We start from the raw sequence: 23,368 nt of genomic DNA, 5'->3' as shown, positions 1-23,368 counted from the left end.
CATCAGCTCTCTGCCAAGCCAGTTCACAGAGGGCTAGAGGAGCTAGATTTGTGAAGGGGGATGTGAACTTAGCAACTTTCTTCTCTTCCTTCCCAGAGGGAGGTGCTAAGAGAGATGGGCAGAGGGAGGGAGGCGACACAGAGACAGTGGACAGTGAAGACGTAGGGGAAGGTTGTTTTAACCGAGGGCTGCAACTGCCATCGCTCCCTAACCAAGATGCCCTCCCTGCTTCTGCTACTCTCTCCCCACCCCTCTCTGCCTTCCTTCCTTTGTATTCTTCCTGGAAATATACAAAGTCCACATCCACCCTCCCCCAGATGGCCCGTCACTCACCCCAATGCTCAAACGACTTTTAATACCTCAGTGTATGTCTTTTTATTATGCATATGACAAGACACACGTATCTTTGTTGTTTGTTGTATTGCTTTGTTTTATTTTATAAAATGGGATCAATGTACACATTGTTCTGTGCCCTTTTTCTTGCATAAAAATGTGCAGAATAAAGACTCCTCTGTCAGTAAATACACAATTACAAGACGATGCCTTTCCCTCTCCTCTGCTTTTAATTCATAGAAGAGGGGGAAGCAGGGCCAGTTTCAGACCTGGGGAGTCCCACCCCCGCTGGTGAGGCATTGACCTGCACTAAATGTTCCTGACTACTTCCCTGTTCTTGTTTGTCCACCCTCAGCTGCCTGCCTCCTTAGGTCACTGATTATTTAAATAGCAGGGTTAGAAGTAACCGTGGGGTGCATGAATAAAATGCAATTACTGTACCAGGTTGAGGATTTAATATGTTTTTTTCTTATTATTACTACTAAAAAGCCATCCTTTCTCCATGCTCCCAGTACTTAGTTGCATTTTATTTTTGCCAAAAGTAAACCCCGTGAATTTTCAGGTTTGGTTGCTCCTGCTTCACCATGAGTTCCCCTTTGATGAGGTTTCAATTTGAAATTTTCAAATAAAAGGATAGGACCAACTCATCCAATGTTAACAGATGCCGAAGCACTTCAGAATTCTAAGATGGACCTTAAATGGAACCTACACTTGTCCTTTTTTTTTCAATCAAAGAGCTCCACTTTACCATAATGCTAGGTTAGCGTTCACTAAAAAAATCAATAGTATATTTTATTGGATTGGAATTGACTGGGAAGGAGGGAAAGAGGGAGGGAAGGAGGGAAGGAGGCAGGGAAGGAAGGAAAGAGGAACAGTGAATGGAATTGTGGAGGAGACAAAAAGGTATCTTTTCATCATATTGTCAGCTTGCGAAAAGTGCCTTACTGTGTGACTGGCCTCTGGGAATAGACCCTCATGGTACGGAATATTCACGTACTGATGTTTATGGCTCAGTATCCATTCTAAAAGTGTGGGTTACGTAGGTTAATTAATTAATGTTAATGTACCGGGCTGCATTCTAAAAGTGTTCTTGTTTTCTACCAGTTTTGTTGCGTGTGCTATGTTCCACTTTTGTAAAAATAGGAACTTTAAAAAGGAAAGACACCATCCCTTTAGCACCGTGGCTGGTGTGGGTCCTTGGAGCTCGACGGCCTCCTTAGCTACGGTAGCTGCAAGGCAATTTTAGAGTCTGTTTCAAGACTATGTTTAAATATAAATGGGAAAGATAGATATGAGAGCTAGGATTTTGACAGCAAAACAATCTGCAGTTTTTTCCGCCAAATACCCACACTTCAGCCTCAACTAAAACCATTGTCACCTTAGAAAGAGTGTTTTCCAGGCAAAGAGTTAAAAATGACTTCCAGATCAGAACATAATATACGTATTTGCACCTTCAGTCGTTTAAGAGCAAAAACTTCTATAAACACTTAAGTGTGCACCTTCCTTTAAGCCACTAAGAGATTTCACTGCCAAGGCTCAGAATCTAATCAGTCCTCGCCTCCTAATAGTCATGGGGCATGTAGGGCTGGAGGAGGACAAACATCAGAGAGTTGAGAGGATGAATTACTACTTTTCTAGCAGGAGCCCTTGAGGATTAGTGAGAGATAGTAGCTCAAAAACAGCTTCAGGAGCGGCCGGATGGCTGTTGGTTAGAGCGCGAGCTCTGAACAACAGGGTTGCTGGTTCGATTCCCACACGGGCCAGTGAGCTGCGCCCTCCACAACTACATTGAAGACAATGAGCTGCCGCTGAGCTTCCGGAAGGGCTGCCGGATGGCTCAGTTGGTTAGAGCACAAGCTTTCAATAACAAGGTTGCCAGTTCAATCCCCACATGGAATGGTGGGCTGTGCCCCCTGCAACTAAAGATTGAAAACGGCAACTGGACTTGGAGCTGAGCTGCACTCTCCACGACCTGGTTGAAGGAGCTGATGGGCCCTGGAGAAATACACTGTCCCCCAATATTCCCCAATAAAATTAAAAAACAAATGCTTGTAGTGTTTCCTTAAAAAAAAGAACACACTTTCAATTTTAATTCTTTCTTTGACTTCCCAATGAGGTGAAGACTTGCTTGTTACCTGATAAACGACACCAGAGGGCAGTGATGTTAGTTATACTTATTTGCCTCTGAGCTTTAATGAAAATTCCAGGAAGAGCATGCTTTGTTTAAGAGCATTTTTTGCCTTAAATGAGAGGGCTTCCCCAATGCCAATGCAAATATAAAGAAATGAAATCTCCCTTCCCAGCCTGATTTACAGAAATTCAAGCCAACAATGCAAGTAAGACACAACTAGATCCAGACTGGTTGTTTCGTGACGTTTATGTTTGTAATGTGATAACATCTAGGACACTTCCTCAATTTAACTGTGGCCCTTTTGTTTAGCATTCTCTCATGCTTTTTTCTTTAGGGACTAATTATGCATTAAATGTTCCCATGAACCTGCTGTACTCACACAACATTTTAATGTGTTACTATTTCATGCAATGCTTTTTAACGTATTTTTCCATACAATCTTGGGGCGGGGGTGTGGATATCTAATTAGTTTTCTCTTAAACCTAGAGGAATTATTGTGCAAATCTGAATATGACTGTTTTGAAAGCGAGGATGAAAAGGAGCCATAGTTTGTACAGTTGCCAGGGTGTCCTTTTTCTGTCTCATCAGAGTTATGCTTCTCCCCTTGTCCTGTCCGTGGGGCAGGGAACGACGGTGTCACAACCCAGAAGCAATCAAAATGCTAAGAAGCATCTCTTCACCCTCTGAACAGTTTAGTGATAGCATGACTTTCATTTCTGCATGTTTACCTGTTCTGCAAGTACTAACATCTCCTTCTCAAGCCAGGAAATTTTAACCATTCCTTTATTCATTCATTTATCCAAGAAATCCTATTGAGAGCCGGTTACATGTAAGACATTATTAAAGTCAAGAGGCCTCACCTTTAAAAAGATGAGCAAGAATGAAGCTTATATTCTAGAGGCAGGGGTGGGGGCAGATGCAGTTGGTACAACAAATCAATAGTGATAAGTACTATGAAGAAAACATAACAGGGTGATGAGGCAGGCTATTTTAGATGAGTGGATAAGGAAAGTCTTTTTCAAGCTGCAACTTGTACAGTAAGAAGGAGCCAGGCACATAAAGATCTGGGGAAAGAGCATTCTTAGCAGAGGGAAGAGCTAATGCAAAATCCTGGAGGTGGAAATAAGCTTGATGTGTTCAAGAAGGCTGTTGTAGCTGGAGAAGAGTGGGTAAGGGGAGAGGCAGGAAGTGAGCTCAGCAAGGTGGCCAGGCCCCGATTGTATCAGACCTTGTCAGCCACGCTAAAGACTCTGAGTTTTATTTTTAGGTCCGTGAAAGCTTCAGAGGATTCTGGTCACAGGAGGACTATGATCTGGTTACCTTTTGAAAGATAATCCATCCTGGCTGCTGGTGGAGTTTGGATTTTAGGGGTAGGAGGACAAGAGTGGAAGCTTGGAGGAGGGGGTTGTTTAGGAGGTGTATTAGTTACTTATCACTGCATAACAAATTGCCCCGGCACCTAGTGACCAAAAACAAGAATCTGCATTTATTATGTCACGTAATGTGTGTAGTTCAGAAATTCAGGAGTGGCTTAGCTGGGTGGTTCTGGCTCAGCATATCTCATGAGGTTGCAGTCAGGATGTCCTGGCCAATAGTCATCTAAAGGCTCTGCTGAGCCTGCAGAAGCCACTTACTAGACGGCTTCCTCATAGCTGTTGGCATGAGTCTGTTTCTTACCACATAGACCTCTGCATAGGGCTGCTTGAGTGTCCTCATAACATGGCAGCTGGCTTTCCCTAGAGTAAGTGATCTGAGAGAGAGCAAGGTGGAAGCCACAGTGTTTCTTAATGAGCTAGCCTTGGAAGTAACACACTGTCATTTCTACAATTTCCTTTTAGTTACATAGGTCAGGCCTGTTCATTATGGCTATGAATAGCAGGAGGCGGGAATTACTGGGCGCCACCTTGGAGGCTGGCGGTTACCATAGATGACTTTCACAACAGTTGTCCAGGTGGAAGATAAAGGCAAGAGTTGCCCAGCAAAACTCCACTCTAAAAATACATATGCAATGGTAACACATCTAAATAGAGATTTTCCTCTGTCATTGGCTGCTTGGTGGCCTGCTGTTTGCAATTAAGTCTACAGAACCAAAAGATACTTCAATTATAGCCAATTGTTACACTCTGAGGTGTTTTAGCCACATTGTAAAATAAGTTTACTGGGCTTGATTTGACAAATCTCCTGTGATTATGATAAGTGGCAGAATGATACAAATTGTGTGTTTTTCAATAATTTAAATAACATTCCAATCTCTTGAGCAGACAGGAGAAAAGATAAATACACTTCTATTACATTCATATTTTTATAATACCTATTTTGCTCCTAAATTGCCTACTGATTTAGTTGTTTGAACAGGCTTAATTTATCTCTTGCCAAGCCATGCTCAATAAACTGTCATTCTTATAGTTCCTTAATCAGAATATGCCATAAGAACAGTAAATCAGCAAGATACCACTGGCCCCGGAACTTCTGTCAGCTTAGTTATGGAAGCACAAGGCAGGTTGGTGTCTTCCAGCCATCACAGTAGAATTATCTGTCAGAAGCGAGAATTAATTTAAAAGAGCGTAGGTGAAAATTGCTCTATTTAATTAGGGGAGTTGTCTGTAGCTTTAAATTAGTTTCTCTGTTGGTTGTTTCTTAATTTTCTTTTGTTCTAGACAAATGCAAGAAACCAAAACCCAAATCACTGGAGAAGCAGCCTTTAGAAAGAAAAAAAAGTGTCAGCAGCAATTACTATGGCTGGTTGAGCCGTGGAAGACTTGTTATGTTAACGTCACGTAAAAATGGGTAGCTTTGTGGCAGAGACTGAACTGCATGCTATTATTCTATTGATTGTCATATTATAAGAATAGTCCCAGGTTTGGCCAAATTTCATTGTTCCCATCTCTGACTCAAACGTAGAGAAACAATTTACTTTTTTTAAAAAAAAACATTCTGTCATAATTTTGAAAGAATGGTTCTCACTGTTGAAATTCAGTAAACATTTACTGTTTGAAAGTTTTTACCTTTAAAATTCTTTCCTACTCATTGATAATGCAGTGGAGGGATGAACAGTGTAGATCTTGAATTTAAAAGAAATACACCTGCCGCAGTGAGCCCTTGGCATAGAACCAGAGTCTGTTGTTCCCGAAGTCATTTTGAGTAAAATAACATCCATAGGCTGTGAGCATTACACATAAATTCTCCCATGATCGTGCAGTTCCTACAACCATAAAATCGATGTGTTTGTTTGTATTTTAGTGCCAGTAAGTGATGAAGAGGAAGGAGCCGTTCTTTTTGACAACTCCGGCAAGGCAGCTGCTGACCCCTTTGACACGTCTTCAGGATCTGTGCAGCTCATCGCTATAAAACCCACAGACCTCCCCATGGTGCACCCCACCTCAGACAGGAGCCAGGAGTCAGCAGTCCTCAATGGTGAGGTGAGCACCTGAGGACCCAGAGCTGGAGAGAGCCAGGAAGCCAGGAATACCCGGGGTAGATTCGGTCCAAGTGTGTAAGGCTCCGTTGGTCATTTGTACCTCTGCACGCCCTGGCCTCAGCAGAGTGAGTCAGGACACAAGTCACCCAAAAAACAAGTTTGTTGGGTGATGTTTTCAGCGCATTTTTTACCTTCGTTAGAAATCCAGAGGGGACTTTTTAAAACCTGTAGTTCTGAAGAGAAACATCAGAAATTCTTCCCCACCCCTTACACGTGCACACAGCCGTCTGCCTTTCTTGATAACACTCCCAAACTGTTCATTATGGGCTGTCAGTTGTAGTGGAGATGAGAGGGGCTTGAATGGAGAGGGAACTGAAGAAGGTATTGTCATTCAACAGGGACATGGCCCACTATATATAGGCTTTGAAATGACTTTTACTCCTTAGAGCAAGCTTCGAACAACCATTTGAGCAGACAGGAGAAAAGAAAATGATATCTATGGATATCATGATGGTGATCAATTTTCCTAAGAGTATGAAAAAAATTTGTAACATGCGCCAGAGAATAATGATTTCACCAAAGAAACATGGATGATGGATGGTGGAAGGGAGGGAGGGAGGGAGAGAGGGAGGGAGGAAGGGAGGGAGGGAGAGAGGGAAAGAGAGAGAGAGAAAGAAGAAAAGAAGGAAAGAAAGAAAGGGAGAAAGAAACAGTTTAGGGGAGAGCAAGTCAGGTAACAGTTACCTGCCATTCCTCCATCTTCTGCAGCAGAATAGTCAGGCAGCTGATGATGTTTATGAACCTTTAAGCACATGCATATGGAACCTGCTCGTGAACATTTACATTACACATGTGTGCACACACACATACTTACTTAAGGAAACTAAAGCCAGAGGGGTCAAGTGGCCTGTCCAAGTCATACTGCTGGTTATTGTGACAGCCACTATGCTCAGGTCCCCTGGCTCCCTGTCCGGTGCTCCTTCCCTCTCTTTGACTTACTGTGGCCCATCAATGAAAAATAGCATTGTGCTTGAAAGAATATGGACTCTCAAGACATGCTACAAGGATTGGAATCCCAGCTCTTCTCCTTACTATCTCTGCGACTTAGGCAGGTTAGTTCATTTCTCTGTGCCTCAGTGTCTCCATCTGTAAAATGGGGCTGTTGTGAGGATCAAATGAGTTGATATATGTAAAGCACTTATAACAGTGTCTAGCACTCAATAAGCGTGTTATCGTCATCATCATCAGTCAGCCAATGAACAAGGATTCATTGATCATGTGCTTTATGTCCCTTGGCTCTATCATTTAGGAACCCGTGTATCTTCTCAAAGCCAATCATGCCCACTGAATCTTTCCTTAGGCACAGTTCTGCCACCGGACTCATGAGCCAAGTTATTAGAGCCTCGGAGATTGCCGTCAATGCTCTGGTAACTGCTCTTGATTAGGACCCTCTGCCCAGTTATGGACTCAGGGAACGGCCGCCATGTCTGGATCTTTTCATCCCAGTTTAGTGATATAAATGTCATGAGGACAAATTCCAAATCTCAACTCAATTCAATGTACTACTCCTTTTACCTGCCAGACCCATCACCCTGTCACAGAAGAACGGATGAGCATTTTCCCTGTCCAGAAATTGATACTTGTTACATTTTGGATTAAAAGGAATAGGCCTAGCTGGCATTAGGTTTGGAAAAGAGCCCTGAACTATTCTCTGTAATTGGCTGTTTTGTGGAGTTCAGGGCAGATTCATCTTATAACTTTCTTCTTCTCTTCTGAGTGGCTTATTTAAGCAAAGAAAGAAAGCACAGTCCCAAAGCCATAAATTTTTCTTTTATTATCACAGGAAATGCTTGTAAAGATTATTCTAAAGAAAACATAGTAACAACATAGAAAGTTCAGAAAATAAGAGAAAAAAAATCGCTGTAACTTGACCACCCTGTTATCATTTTTGCACCTTCTCTTCAAGTTTTTGATCAAACTCGTGTATGTCTTATTAGGTTGGTGCAAAAGTAATTGCAGTATTTGCAATTATTTTTAACCTTTTAAACCACCATTACTTTTGCACCAACCTAATAGAATGTAATCATATTCAGACAGCTTTATGTTTTGTATCTTAAGCTTTTGCTGTTGTCTTTCTGATTACCATTAATGACTTAGTTGAGAAGGCATACCATTGATTGGAAAACTCATCTCGCATTTTTCCAACCTTCTAGGTATTTTTTGTCTTTAGTTTCGGTTTTGGTTATTACAAATAACACTGCAATGAATAATTTCATGCATGACTTTTTAAAACTTTTTGTTTTGAAATAATTTTAAACTTACAAAAGAGTTGCAGTAATAGTACTGAGTTCCTATACATTCTTCACCGAACTACCTCTAATGTTAACATCTTACAGAACCATAGAATAATTATCAAACCCAGGAAATTAACATTGGTGCAATTCTATTGACTAATCTACAGACTTCATTTCACCAGTTTTCCCACTAATGTTCTTTTCCTGTTCTGGGATCCAGTCCAGGATCCCACATGGTATTTAGCTGTTTCCTTAGTCTTTCCAGTCTGGGATAGCTACTCAGTCATTTAGTCATTCTTTGTGACTTTTTTTTGTCTTTTATGACCATTACTTTTTGGATGTACTGACCATTTATCATGTGAATGTCCCTCGATTTGCATTTATCTGAAGATTGAATTGAGGATATGCATTTTTGGCATAACTGCGGGAGCAATGTGCCCTTTTGTGGGCATCGTATCAGGAAGTAACTGGTACTGATATGTCTGATTAGTGATGTTAACTTTCATCTCTGAATTTGAACTTCTCGTGCAATGTTGCTTTAGGAGAGATTCCAGAAATGGGATTCCTGTCTCAGAGAATGTCACACTAGCTTCTTCTCTTTACTAGTTTTCTCAGTAGCCAGCAGAATGAGGGAACAATTAAGACTTGTGAAATGCAACTAGCCTAAAAATATCATTAGGGCCCAGGATGGGGAGACCTTTGCAAAAGCTAGAAAAAAATATGTCCCCTGTTTATGTCTCTTCAAATGCTATAAAAATAAAACATCTAAGATGCAACCTTGTGTTAGTGAACTTTGGGCCTCAGACTGTAAGCAGATACATGTCTTACCAACTGGGTGAATTTTCCTTATATGAATTACAGGAATCTTTTCCAAAGATTATTTTAAAGAAAACATAATTAATACTATACATGGTTATTTGAATATAGTTAAGTCTGATTACAAACAGCACTAATGGTTCTCCATTTTGTCCAATAAATGTCAGGTAGATTTGTCTCCATTTGTGGGTGTAACATCTCCATCATTTGTTATTTATTTAGCGTAGTCATCTGCTTGTATCTTTGACAGGTCAGAAGGTATTTTGGCCACATTCCTTTCTATAGAAGACCAAACTGGCTTTGCCCTATAGAGCAGGAGATGGTTGGCATTAGCGGCCATACAAATGTGGCTTCAAAATTTCCTCTCTCAATGAAAAACAGATTGACAGAAATAAGCTCTCGAATGCAGTTTGATAGAGGAGACTCCTTGAGAGCAAGATGTCTGCCCCCCTCCCCACCCTATTCATCCCAACTCAACCTCTTCAGAAATTGGCTGTCTTATCCAGCTGTGCACCAGCTAATTGGCCAAGGGAGGCCATTGGGTTCCTCAGAGCTGGAGCTAGAGTCAGGGCACCAAGATCTAGCTGGGTTGTCAAGTCAGAGGCTAGGCTACCATACAGGGGAACCATAAGTGTTTAGGCGGGATTAAGGCCCACACCACAAAACTAAAAGCATGGCGTCAGGCCTAGGCCTGAGCAGACTCAGGTGGACTAAGGAGAAGGAGGCCCTGATGGGAGGTCTCAGGCAACTTAGGTGAGTGCCAGACTCCATGTTGTTTGTGGCCCGCTGTTATGTGGGCCGGTCTTAGAATGGATCACAGGTGGGTATGGCTGGCTCAAAGGACCAGACATGAAGCCTAGGACAACTTTTCCTGGAGTTGTGACCCTCTGATAAAAGCCTCCTGTCTGTTGGCCATGCTGAGTCAGGTATGGGCCTGAGACTGTCTCTCTCCTCAGGTGAACAAAGCCCTGAAGCAGAAGTCAGACATCGAGCACTATCGGAATAAGCTGCGCCTCAAAGCCAAGAGGAAGGGATATTACGATTTCCCCGTAGTGGAGACGAACAAGGCTCAAACGGAAAGAAAAAAGATGTACGAAAAAGCCCAAAAGGAAATCGAGCACGTGTTGGATCCAGACCCAGAACTGTGTGCCCCATTTGCTGAATCTAAAAACAGGTGCAGTGTCTAAGGGATTCTTTGTAAGTCGCTGTACCATTGGTGGGATGAGGGCAGAGGATGCCATGCAGTCCTGAGCCCTTGATCTGTTACCTTAGGGTGCCTATTTGTAGGCTGCTGATCCGCACCATGCTGATCTGTGCAAGTAGGTGTTCCATAATGAGTCTGGAAGAGAATAAAATTAAAGCCATTAAAAACAATACATGGGCAAACAGCCATAATTGTCCGTTAGCTTAATGATATTTTCCAACCATAGCTGTTTCAGAGCTGGGTGAAGATATAATTACCACCGACCTGTTTATTCAACTTCCAGAGCAAGGGTCATCGTATTGTTCAATTATTTTAGTAGCTCTTGCATAAGAAAAGCAAATTTCATGCCTCACCTTTTCATTCAGCTTCAGTAAGTATTTACCACATAGCTACTCAGAGCTCTGTGCTGGGTTCATCTCTTTAATTCATGGATTTGTTCGTGCATTTGACATTTACTGTCACCTACTATGTATTAGCCACCATGCAAGATGCTGTCACGGTCATGTGTGCTCTTTCTCATTCATTCACTCAACTCATTCAATATTTAATGGAGTACAAGACAGCCTAATCGCTGCTGTTATGGAACTTAAGGTCCGATGGAAGAGAAAGATAACCAGCCCAAAAGTTTATTACTCCCAAGTGTAATGGATATTTGAAATGTGAGGTTCCGTAACAGGGGGCCTGGCCTAGTGATGGAGGGTTAGGGCCAGTGATTTGAATGGCATCCTTCTAAGCTTTGCAGTAAGCAGAGAGTGACCTTACCTAGTGAGTAAACAAATAGAGGTTATTAGCAAAGCCATACGTGCCCATCTTTCTTCTTCTCCTCTCCACCCTGAAGCACTTCCTCAGAAGCATTTTCATGATTCAAGACCATCTCTTTCAAATACACATTCTCCTTGGCAACAGCCACTTGGCTTGCAGCATGCCCACACTCTGACCACCCCATTGCCTTGGCACACCCACCCTCTGTAGACTGAGTGACACAGGGCAATTCCTGGTCTGAGTGGGTATTTATTAAAAGCAAAAATGACTATGTGACAGGCTTGGATGGAAGCCACAAAATCAAGCTGGGAGGTGGGGATAAATTTTATGAATGGAACAAACATAATTTATTTTCAATGAACAAAAGAGGGAATTCTAAAGCAGTGCTTCGTTTACCATGCTTCTCGTTAGGCTTGGTGGGTATAACAAGCTACTGGTGTAAAATTGTGACAAGGGTCACAATGCATGTGTCACCGTGTTGATAACTACAGGAAAAAGAGGAGAAAAGATGGATTGTATGGGGAAGCTAGGGGTTTCTTTAGCTTTTGCTTGCACTTGGAGACTTTTTACTTCAGCAGTCTTTTATAGACTGGCGCAGGAAGTTGTTTCTTGGTTTTTCTTTGGTTTTTTTTGGTTTCCTGCTGACACTTAGAAAATTCAGAAAAATGAACCAAAGATCATGTGCAAATAAGAGGAACTTAGCTTGAAAGCTATTTGCAAAATACATAAATATTTCGGTTGAGGTTTTTTATAGAATGAAGAACTCTTTTTTTTGTCGAGGTGCATCTCCGTTGCCTAGCATTGGTTCGGGCCAGATTCTCAAGGCCCTTTGATGGCCTGCTGGTCTATGAGTGTGTAGCCAATTCTTAGTAAGTGTCAGTTAAAGAAATGATTTAATGACTCTAACGTACCAAAAATAACATTAAAAGTTTTTCTGACCAGTTAAAGAAACCATATGGATAACCACAGACTGGGTGGGATTGGAAATTAAGGCAAGAGACAGGAAGGGGAAGGAAAGCTTAACAGAGAAAACGGGAGTGATGGAGACTCATAAGCTCTGTGGTGTTATTCTCGTTACACTCTGCTGTTGACTCCAGAGGCTGCCTACTGTGTCTACACAGCAGGTAAGAGCACTGTCATGTTCTTTGTGGCCTGCCCTTCCTCCAGGGGTTGGCATGTGACCAGGCTGCACGAACACAGCCTCACAGCCCCACGGCCATACTGACTGGTCAGAAGGTGGGCACATGAGTTGGTCCAATGACACTGAGACCCAGGGCTCTTGCTAGAGCAACCAGGAAAGAGGCATTCTCTTGGTATTGAGGTTTCTAGGAAGACAGGATATAAAGTCACAGGTTAGCGTTGCCTGTTAATTGCTATTTGTAGTTCACCTCTCCAGAGGTTCTGCTCTCAGTGACCTAGCCACTGCGAGGCATGAGTGAGGGACTCACTCTCTAATCCAAAGGCAGCATCAGCAACCAGAATTTTACCCTGAGACCTAAATAAATCGAATGAAAGACAAAGTTTAGATTCCGGTGTTGACTTATTCTGAAATTTTTTAGAAGAGTTTTCACGGTGTTTTCTTTAAAGTCAAAAGGACACCCCATTTTTATGTGATAAACTCTGACCCAAAGACACCAAGTATGTAATACGCATGAGGCAGATGCTGTCAGAGCCCCTCCCCCTCCATCCGGTCCTAGGCTCCCACTGCGCAGTATAGGCCAGCAGCTTCCCACTTACTACGAGCATCTATGACTCGGACTCGAGGGCTTTTTCTCGGCAGCCCCTGACCTTAAGTGTCAGGTTGTCAGTTTGCTCTGGAGCAGCCTCAGTCAATGACAGAGCAACTGATGGATAAATGCCCCTGGCAGGAGAACTCTGGTGTATGGGCTACATTGGTGTAATAACCATGTTTTTAATTTCTGTATTTGATTATTTGACATTTGGGGTCTTGCTGACTCTGGAGAAACTGCCCCTACCAGGGAAGTCTCTCGCCAATTCCTGGAAAAGCAAAAGGCTCACCTGCAAGTACACCTTTCACATGTGAACCAACAAGCCAGAGCCCATAGCCCAGCTGCCCCCTTTACACACGGCCCTCACGCTCTGGGCCCCAACCCCCTGTTCGAATCACTGCAGCCAGGTACCAGACACCTAGGGACAGCCTCAATGCCCCAGAGTCTGCCGAAATTATTCAAACGATCCATCCTAAACCAGCGTAGCCTGCCTTGTCCATTCCTTCCCACAGAAACCACAGTAAAGGCTCTTGTTCCCATTTTCCCCTCCCTCTGTCTACCTTGTGGCTGACCGTGCTGCTTCCCCATGTACCCCCTCGCCACCATGGCATGGCAGGCCCCTTCCTCCAGGGATCTGTGAGTATAACAAGCTATCTTTTCAATGGCAGTTCATCTGATCTGTCGATCTTGCCATACCTGAATAAAATATAACCTACATTTTGAAACAATTTTCTCCCACATATCTCCAGTGAGCTTGAGTCCCAGTTGCCCAAAACACTGATCTGCTCCCTATCATACCTTTTATCAGTCTCCTTCTCTTCCCTCTCCCATTTTCCCACTTCCTAACTTGTGCTTCCTACAGCCTTCTCCCAGGTAAACCACTTCCACTTAAATCGTCACAGAGTCCTCTTCTGGAAGAACCCAACCTAAGGCAATAACATAAAGACAGAGTTGCTCTGATGGAGGCAGGGCTTCCTCCTCCTCCTTCCCAGTGGTTCTAGTCCATCTTTATGGAACCCTAGGGTTCCACGAGACACAGTTTGAGAACTACTTTTGTAAACTATAGTGGGACTAAAAACTCCCTAAAAACTCCAAATAAAATTTATCGTTCTTCACCCAGCAATATTTTCAGAGGTAAAAAACTTACTTCTCAAGTTTGCAAGTTTCAAAATTGATTAACTTTTAAAGAGTACAGCAAAGTACCAACAAGAAATGAATACACCTAATGGAACTCTGTTTGATTAAAATAAGTAATTTGTCTACCTGAGAGCCTAGTTTACGACTAAGTAGTTGCTTGTATACCGTGCACACGCACACACTAATGGTCTGGTCAGTTGAGATCCATGTGAAACAGCCGCCTTTAAGCTGTGTATCATAAAGGAACATTGTCTTTGATGGAAAAGGAGACTGAAGTATACTCCAGTGTCTAAGCTCTCGCTCACATTTATGGTTCTTGAAAGGGCTTACACAATCTCACTATTGTATTTCTAATCCTTCCAAAAATTACCTACTTAAATGTCAATTACTAATCCTAGTATTTACTCCCCCACCCCTTATTAGTAAATCTTTTCTAAATGGGCTAATTGGCAACCTCAGGACAGTTGTGAAGTCTCCTTTTTAAAAAAAGAGAGATTTGCAATTAGGTCAAGGATGAGAATTCTTTCGGGTCTGCCTTAAAGTGTGAATCACTCAGAACAGATGGTGTTTCACAAGGTTGTGCTCCATTCCTAAAGGAAGCCTCTAATTGCAGATAACTATAGGGCAGGGTTTATTACTATTAGGTTTAAGCTCTTGTATCAGTCAGGATTCCTATGGTTGCAAATGATGGAAATCCAGCACAAACTCGTTAAATAAAAAGGGAAGTTATTATTGAACATAATTTAAAGATCAAGTCTTTGGGCATAGCTAGATTGAAGGAGTCAGACATATTTTTCTCCTTTTCTCTTCACTCTTTGCTGGCTTCTTTTCAGGTGGGCTCTTCCCTCATTGCGGCAAACTGGCTGCCAGCACCTCTAAGCTTATATCCTATCTTCCTAGAAACCTCAATACCAAGAGAATAGCTCTTTCCTGGTTGCTCTAGCAAGAGCCCTGGGACTCAGTCTCATTGGACCAACTCATGTGCCCACCTTCTGACTAGTCAGTCTGGCCGTGGGGCTACGGTGCTGTGATCGTGCAGCCTGGTCACATGCCAACCCCTGGAGGAAGGGCAGGCCACAAAGAACATCACAATGCTCTTACTAACAGGTTCTTATGGGTACCAGGCAAGCAGAAAACAAAGGTGCTCTCTAAATAGTATAAGCTCCTCATGCTGAGGTAGTAGGCCTATTAGTGTCTGTTTTATTCCCTGGGCTAATTATAAGGGTAGCACTTTGCCTTGGGAGTTCTAAGTGTGTTCTAGACTAACAGGATGTGACTGTCATGCTGTGACTAACTGGGTGAATGATCATGAAAAGGCATGTATACCTGCCAGGTTTCTAGCTTCCCACATAGTCACTGGGAATCAATAAGGCAACCTTTTCACCTTCAATCCATGAATGGATAGAATCTTGGAACCGAGACGTAAAATGGGTGATATTTGGGGAGTTCTCTCAAGATAGATGCTCTGAAGTGCAAGTTATTTACAGAGAGAAACTTATTGTTAAATGAGAAGGAAGTCAGTGATTTTTATCCTACCTTTGTCACTTTGCAGGATCAAATGAAAGTCACCTGTCCCCATTGGGCGTCACTCCCCACTTGGAAGAGTTGCCTCTTGTGGAAAAATAACAGCATAGCCACAACCCTTGTTGGTTGCTATTTCTTACTCCCTCCTCAAAAAAATTCCTCTAATGCCAAGTGGAAACAGGGCAGTGGTGACAAATGTATGCATTTCCAAGGGGGGAACTGAGGAGAGCCTCTGAGCGTGCTCCACCCTGGGCCTGAAATGATGCTCTGTGCCCAGATGGGCATGTAGCTGCCTCTAAATAGGTCTCAGCTGAAATGTCACCTCTCCAGAGAGGCCTTCCCTGACCCTCCTACTTAAAGTCATTCCCCATCCTCTTTATCCTCTGTCACTTCTCCTTGTTTTTCTTAATAGCACTTACCACTCTGAAATTATCATGTGGATTATCTGTCTCTCTCATTAGATTGTAAGCTCTGTCTTGCTTACTATGGATCTTCATCATGTTCCACAGTGACTGGAACACAGTAAGCACTCAGTAAATATCGGATGGATGGCTGGATGCCTGGATGGCTGGCTGGCTGGATGGATGGATGGACAGGTGGACGAGCCCCAAACTGCCCCTTGGTTTATGGCTCCTTAGCCCATAAGGGAATCCACTGTGGTGAAGGTAGAAAAGAAAACTTATCTGCAGTGTCATTACTAAGCATCCCATTAGCCACAGGGTTTATTAGCACATCATGGAACCCTTTGTGTGGAATCAGAAAGATGAAAAGGAACAGGAGGCTGCTGAGTCAACAGTCAACAAAAGCAAGTTTGTTCTTCCAGTGTTAGCTGTTTTAGAGGGTCAAGGGAAAGCCCCTGGCCTTGCCATCAGCAGGATTTTAGATGAGGTTGCAGTGCTGCAATTGACTGTAGTTAACCATACAAAAGAGCATTTACAATTCAGCCAAATGGTTACAGCATCTGGGGAAAAAAAACATTTATTCCACTATTTCTATGGCTCCTGATGGCTGACAAACAGACCCATCAATTCTGAGATTTGTGAGGCAAGCCAACCAAACCCTTCATTGGTTGCCTGTAGTTTGGATCAGTGGAGAATTCCATCTGTCAGGGCATTTGCTGCATCATAACAGTTGTTGAATTCTTTTTAGGCAACAGACGAAAAACTCTGTCTACCGAAGCCGGCAGTCTCTGAATAGCCCGAGTCCAGGGGAAACAGAGATGGACCTTCTGGTGACTCGTGAGCGACCCCGGCGTGGAATCCGTAACAGTGGATATGATGTAAGTCTCTGCCGGGCCAAGGTGAATACAAGCTTTGCTTTCCCTGAAAGCGAAAGGAATAGAGCATTCCATATGTTTTTGTTTATTCTATATTTGTGTAATTTTAAAATGCAGTAAAATATTTTGTTTTATATTCCTTATTACCTATTTTGCAAAGTAAGACTCCTTGGAACTGCCAGAGTAACGAATTATTGCTGAAAGGATCTTGATTTCTAAATTCAGCCATTTTGTGAATAGTACTTTATTGACCTTTAAACTCAGCAGCTATTCTAAATGTTCTTAATTTTTTCCTCCTCTATTCTTAGGAACTCAGTAGAATCCATGGCCATGGGTTAAAATTCATTTGAACACAAGCTTCTTTTAATTCACAGCAATGTTGAGGAGTTGGATTTGTTCCTGGTTTCATAACTCCTCAGTATGCCATGGAAACAATAAGATGTCCAACAGGGCATTTGGTGATTTCGTGTGATGAAGTACACGTTTATGTGCAGTGATGTCTCCAAACTGCAAAAATTCTTCTAATCCCATTAAACGTCCCCAGATGATGAGTTATACAATTTGGTGCCTCCTATCAAGTTGTTTACGTGTCAGTGCACCCATGAGTTGCACTCACGTGAATGACAACCCTGCTGAAATATTCAATAAGCTTCATCCTGTCCCAGAATTTCAAATGGTCTTGAATATACTTTTAGGTCTTATAAAAAATGCTTCTTTCCCATTCTCCTAAAACGTTTCTCTTATTACAAATAAAAAAATTTTCTGTAACAAGAGTTATGATTCAAATATGTCTGGATACAGTTTTAGTATAATTTGTAAGGTTGTAATTTGAAAATGACACTTGATTTCTTAAATATACCATGCAAATTTACAGGCAAGGAGTTTTTTTTTTCCCATCAAGATTGGTCATTGTTTTCCACAAAAGCTTAAAATCGGGTTGTTTTTTTTTTTAAATGGTCCAATTAAAATCAGAGATATTCTACCTAATTTGAATTTCTAATTACTTTCCTTACATTTAAATTTGATGGTTGTGTTGGTGGTAGTACACTTATCTTTTTTTTCTTTTTTATAAGACAGTTTGATAGTTTGGTTTTGTAAACTTCTAGATGCTTTGGGCAAATCATTGTTTTTCTCCAAATTAAATTATTCAACATTAATTTTTCTCCTCATGCAAGTATTTCCTATACCAAACTCTGTCATCAATTTGATAATCAGCCTGTGGTTAAATATTGGTCATTTGAGTTTTCCAGTTAATCTCTCCCTACCAACAGTGAATATTCTTCCTGGATGCTTGTAGTTGAGGGAGCATTTTCTTCTGCTCGGGCACACCTGACGTATGATAGGACTCTTAATTAATTTCAAGATTAGTATTTATAGGTTTCTGGTGAGGTTCTAGGCACAGACATTTTTCCAATGTGAGGAACTAGGCCAAAGGTTTCCTATTAGTTTTGAAAAGAGAATATTGCAGATTTTTTTAACCGCTGTGCCATGACTTAGAGTACTCACTTAATGCTCTTGGAATGTCATGCTAGTAAATTACCTAGAACAACAGAAGAAGAGAGATGATTTCTAAAAGGAGGTTGCTCACCCCTCACAAACATGTAAATATTCCAATCACAGATTACTTGAGGGAAGCACTAATAGATTTAAAAAAAAAAAAAAATTCACATTTTTTGAGACATGCATGGGATCTCAGAAACATAAGCAAATATAAGTTTCCTTAAGAGAAAATGGTCATCTAGAGAACAATTTTAAGAATTTTGACTGTTGACTATAAGAATGAAATTACTTCCTGTATCTCCTCCTGTGCACAGTCACCAGTCAGGTAGGTACTCTCATTATGCCCATTGTCTAGATGAGAAAACCAAGGCACAGAGAAGTTACATAATTTGTCTGCCTACCTCCAGAGCCCATTCCCTTAACCACCATGAAAGATGGCTTCCATGTACACCCACCACACCATACATCTGTCCTCACATAACATAATATATAGTCTGTATTACTGAGTCTCTCTTAGAGGCTAGACATCAAGTCTCACAAAAATTCTTTCACAGATAACTCGCACAAGCAAAACATGGACCAGTAGATAAAGTAGAAAAAGAGGAGAGTCATAGTTTTAAACAATGTTTAAACATTCATTTTCTGATCTCTTGATTTTCCAAAAATGCCAAAGCACTCCTGGCAAAAGAATCCATTAGCCCAGCAATGAACAGGTCATTCAGTTGGAAACATGTCAATATTCCTACTGGGTCTGGGGAACTTGAAGCCAGGCCAAAATTTCCAGTCCTTTCTGCCAGATAAGGAACACCAGGGGAACCTGCTCCTTGATACCGTAGAAACAAAAGCACTGAGAGATTGATTTAATTGTGAATTTTTCAAAAGTTGACTACTTTAGAGTCCCATCAGAAAAGCTTGCAAGTAAAAATAAATGAATAAATAAATAAGCAAACAAACACATGCTCCACAAGCAAATCTTAGCCCCAGGACTGATGGCAGCCTGGATTGCTTCAAAATGTTTCCACAAGGGCCGGCCCGGTGGCTCAGGTGGTTAGAGCTCCATGCTTCTAACTCCGAAGGCTGCGGTTCGATTCCCACATGGGCCAGTGGGCTCTCAACCACAAGGTTGCCAGTTCAATTCCTTGAGTCCCGCAAGGGATGGTGGGCTGCGCCCCCTGCAACTAGCAATGGCAACTGGCCTGGAGCTGAGCTGTACCCTCCACAACTAAGACTGAAAGGACAACAACTTGACTTGGAAAAAAAAAAAAAAGTCCTGGAAGTACAAACTGTTCCCCAATGAAGTCCTGTTCCCCTTCCCCAATAAAAAAAGAAAAAAAATTTTTTTTAAATGTTTTCACAAAGAAGGAGGTATTAGGGCCTGCAAAAAAGAGACGCTCAGCTCCAAGCAATTTGGGAATCACTGTTTTGCAAGAGTTCTCAACCTCTTGGTCTCCCTAACAGCTAAGGATGCAACACACTCCTGGCAGAAACTATGGCTCATTTGGGTAGTAATTTTCTAGGAGGAGGCCTACCCTTTGGAAGAATGCATGATTTTAGAAAGAAGTTCAAAACTGATCACTCCTAAAAGGCCAGACCATATGATTAAACTAACTTTGGCATTAAACTTAATTCCAGTGCATGAAGCGGGTAGAAGAGATAATCAGCCTAATATTTAAAAGCAAAAATATCTTTTTCATAGTATTTTTAAATGTTGTTTTCCAAATGAAAGTCATATAGAAATTAATGAAGCAGCAAGGAGAAGAAAACGGCCCAAATAATGAAGCAGCAAGGAGAAGAAAACGGCCCAAGCACAATAAAAACCGAAGTGTGGATGATGAATCACCTTTTCCTTCCAATAGGCGAGTAATAATCAGATCATTCCCCAGAAATAAAAATGCACCTCCTCAACCTTGATTTGTGTTTGGAGTTTAAAAATCTACGACAGAAATGGGGTCAGCTATATACCTTGGCTCTGAAAGAGACTCTGAAACAGATTGTCTGAATTACAACTTTGAAAATGAATACTGACCTCTCAGAAGTAGAGACCTTGGCAAGCTACTTCCCTTAGGTTTCTCTCCAGCGCTTTGTTGAAGGTTCCAACCCTGAAGTACTCAGAGAGCATTCGTGGCAGACTGTCGGGCTCAGACTCTAAAATGTGGGCAGTGGGTTGAAAATGTGAAGGATGATTGATCCATCGGTTCATCTCAGAAGCGAGACTCTGCTCTAGCAATGGCAACCATCAGTTCTCATTCCAGAGGCCTTCTTCGGGGAAATGGTTTGAAAGCTTAGTAAAAACCAGATGATTTGACAAGTGAAAAGTATATGTACATCTACCAAAAGGGGTACTATATCAGGCAAGGTTCAGCTGCAGAAAACATCAAGCCATTTATATAGATGAAAAAATAACTGAGGAACGAGGTGCTGTCAACATCATCGGAGGACTGGAGAAATGTTCCATGAAAACTGAACAAAACCACAGAGCTGGCACTGAGGAGGAGCTGAGGAGGAGCTGGGTGGGGAAGTGGGCCGCCCTGGAACTGACTAGGAGCAGAAAGATGGACCCTGCCTGGGGCGGCCTGTTAGCTCAGCTGGTTAGAGCGCGGTGCTCTTAACAAGGTTGCCAGTTCGATCCCCACATGGGCCACTGTGAGCTGCACCCTCCACAACTAGATTGAAACAACTACTTGACTTGGAGCTGATGGGTCCTGGAAAAACACACTCAAAATAAATTTTAAAAAAAGAAAGAAAGAAAGATGGGCCCTGCCTCAGGTCCTCTGTCCAAATTGCACACTAGTGCATCTAATTGACAGAACCTAGTATTTCCACTACAGCCGCCACCTCGTGGAGGGCCTGAAGTGTAGGTTATCCAGTCAGCATTCAGCGTCAGCACTACAGGAGGGCATGCTGCAAAGATGTTCCCAAATGCCAGCCCACAACCCCCACCACGGGCACTGGGTAAAAGTGAGATGAGAGGAGAGGTATTTATCTTGCTGGCCTCTCTGGGGTGACAGAGCAGCCAGTTGCCTCTGTTCCAGGTGAACAGTGGTTACTGGAAGGAGGCCAAAAAATCGAAACAGTGTTTTGATGGGTTCCATTTGCAGGGGAATGAAAAATCATCCAGAAAGCCCCTGACTGCCCGCGATAGCTTATAGCAAGTCTGGGGCCTTCAAGATAAATTTGTAAATCCTGTTATTAATGGGAGTCTCTCCTGCTCACCTACTGCCGCCCCTCCCCCAGCATTGTGCAGCCTCAGCATGATGGGTGACCAAGGCAAAGCACGGGAGTGTCCTGGCACTGCATGATGTTCCCAGTAAAGGGTACAACCAACTTTTGGTTTCTTTGAGAAGCCAATGAAAACCATGGTTGGATTTGAGGATTTTGTCCTTCACCTCAATCTGCTGGTTGCCCTCTGAAATAGGTGCGCTTGTGTTGAGCCCGCTGCTGCCACCGTCATCCCGTTAGCATTCCCCCTAGAACTGTCCTGCCTGTGTCTCCAATCTTAACCTTTAATTTCTTTATCCCATCTCTGCCTGCAATTTTAAATGATTAATAACACTGGCGTGGTTTGTTACCTCAAGCTAATTTATAGTACATTGTATTTTAACAGGGGCTTTTAATCCAATGGAAATATCTGATCACCTGTAATCAGGCCACCTCATTGTGCTGGAGGCAAAGAGGTGGAAGTGTTTGATGGTGAAGGTGGCCATTTGGTATAGTCCCGATCTCACCAGGTTGGTGGCTGCCCAGGAAAATACTTGTAAACCCCACAAATTTGGAGGCCCCTTGGCAAGTGGGGAGCAGGAGGTAGATTCTTGTTGGCACGTTTGGGAGAGAGCAGGCCAGGTTGCAGGATGGCCTAGTAACTTCACCTGGAGCCAGGCCTCCCCTGCAAGCCCAGGACTTCCCTCGCATGCAGGCAGTTTCCCACTGGGCAGGGGACAAACAACTTCCCTTCTGTTGTGAGCACACAAGTGCCATCTGCCTGCTCATTCCCTCTGATTCTCCCTGTGACCTGGATGCCTGCTCTTCTAGGTAGGTAGGTACCTGCCTACCCTCCTGCTTCTCCTGGATTCTGACGCCTCAGAGCCTCTTGACCAGGGTAGCCTCTTATTGCAGGCCAGGTTACCCAGCATGCTCTTGGTATGAACACCTGTAGGGGAAGGAAAGGAAACGGGATTGGGCAGAGTTAAAATTTGGGCTATGGTACCACTACTACAAGGCTTCAGCTGATCCCACAGGGAGCTCTGGAGGCCACATGGCCCTGCAGAGTTGTCCTGAGTTTGTGTGAGGTATCTGGGCTTTTGTATTCTCGTATGACCAGTTCCTGGGTGTCCTTGGGTGAGGCAGCTCTCTTTAGCCAAGAACAACTCCCAGTGAGAGAACTGACATTGCCAAATCCTAGCAATGCCCAGGGAAAACAAGGGCAATTCCCACTTGATACCTGAGGGCCGGCTGCTGGCAGTGTGCCCGGCAGGCAGCTAGGGGAATGTGTCCTACAGACCTGAGCAGCACAGAGTGTCCTCTCCACGTTGGTCCCACCCAACCCTGGTTCTCCTTGGCCCACATGTGGCCTCCAAACCCCCACAGGAGCCCGAGGCCAGCGGACAAAGGAGACTACCCCTTGGGAATTGCTATCCCTTTCATTTCCTCCAGCAAACATTTATTGAGTGCAGGGGAACCATTGCATCATATCTGCATTGAACAGGAAAAATCAGCAACCGAGGCCCTGAGAGACAAAGGAAAAACATAATTTAAATATGGCAAAAAAATAGCTTTTGCATATATTCTGTTCATATTGTCCATTACAGCTTATATATTTCGTTTTATATATTATTCTATAAGGTTATGTACATGGGCCATGTATGTTGTACTATGTGGACAGTATAAGGGATTTTCAAAGGTTTTACTCTACAGGAGTTTTACCTTCTCTGCTGGCATTAGCATCTAAGCCCCACATGCAATTCCACTGTACTACCTGTGTGAGGCTGTATTGGAGAAGAGAAAGGTGGATTAACGACAGGGCTTGCCCGCGGTGCTTTTCCAGACCAGTGGAAAAGACAGGGAGAAATACACACATTGCGCTATGGCAGTGAACAGGGATGGGAGCAGGAAGTCGTCCTGAAGGTCTGAACCCGTCTGTCCCACAGTCTCTGCCTGGTCTAGTCCCCATTACTCAGCACTGCTGAAGCCATCAAACAGCTGCCAGAGGAATTCTTCTAAAAAACACCCATGTTTCAAATTAACTC

At 42.8% G+C, this 23,368-nt stretch overlaps 1 protein-coding gene across 1 annotated transcript in view; it reads left to right on the top strand.

Annotated features, from left to right (window-relative positions):
• The window catches only part of KIAA1549L (KIAA1549 like), a 256,683-nt gene that overhangs the window by 195,618 nt on the left and 37,697 nt on the right, over window positions 1-23,368 (top strand). Inside the window, 3 exon segments of the mRNA XM_033119928.1 lie at window positions 5,705-5,883; window positions 9,949-10,166; window positions 16,499-16,628. Of these exon segments, the coding sequence (XP_032975819.1) occupies window positions 5,705-5,883; window positions 9,949-10,166; window positions 16,499-16,628 (527 nt within the window).

The sequence above is a fragment of the Rhinolophus ferrumequinum genome, chromosome 11 (assembly GCF_004115265.2).
Source record: "Rhinolophus ferrumequinum isolate MPI-CBG mRhiFer1 chromosome 11, mRhiFer1_v1.p, whole genome shotgun sequence".
In the NCBI taxonomy this organism is placed as follows: Eukaryota; Metazoa; Chordata; class Mammalia; order Chiroptera; family Rhinolophidae; genus Rhinolophus; species Rhinolophus ferrumequinum.
The sequence above is the reverse complement of the archived record's forward strand: the minus strand, read 5'-3'. Positions and strand labels throughout refer to the sequence as shown.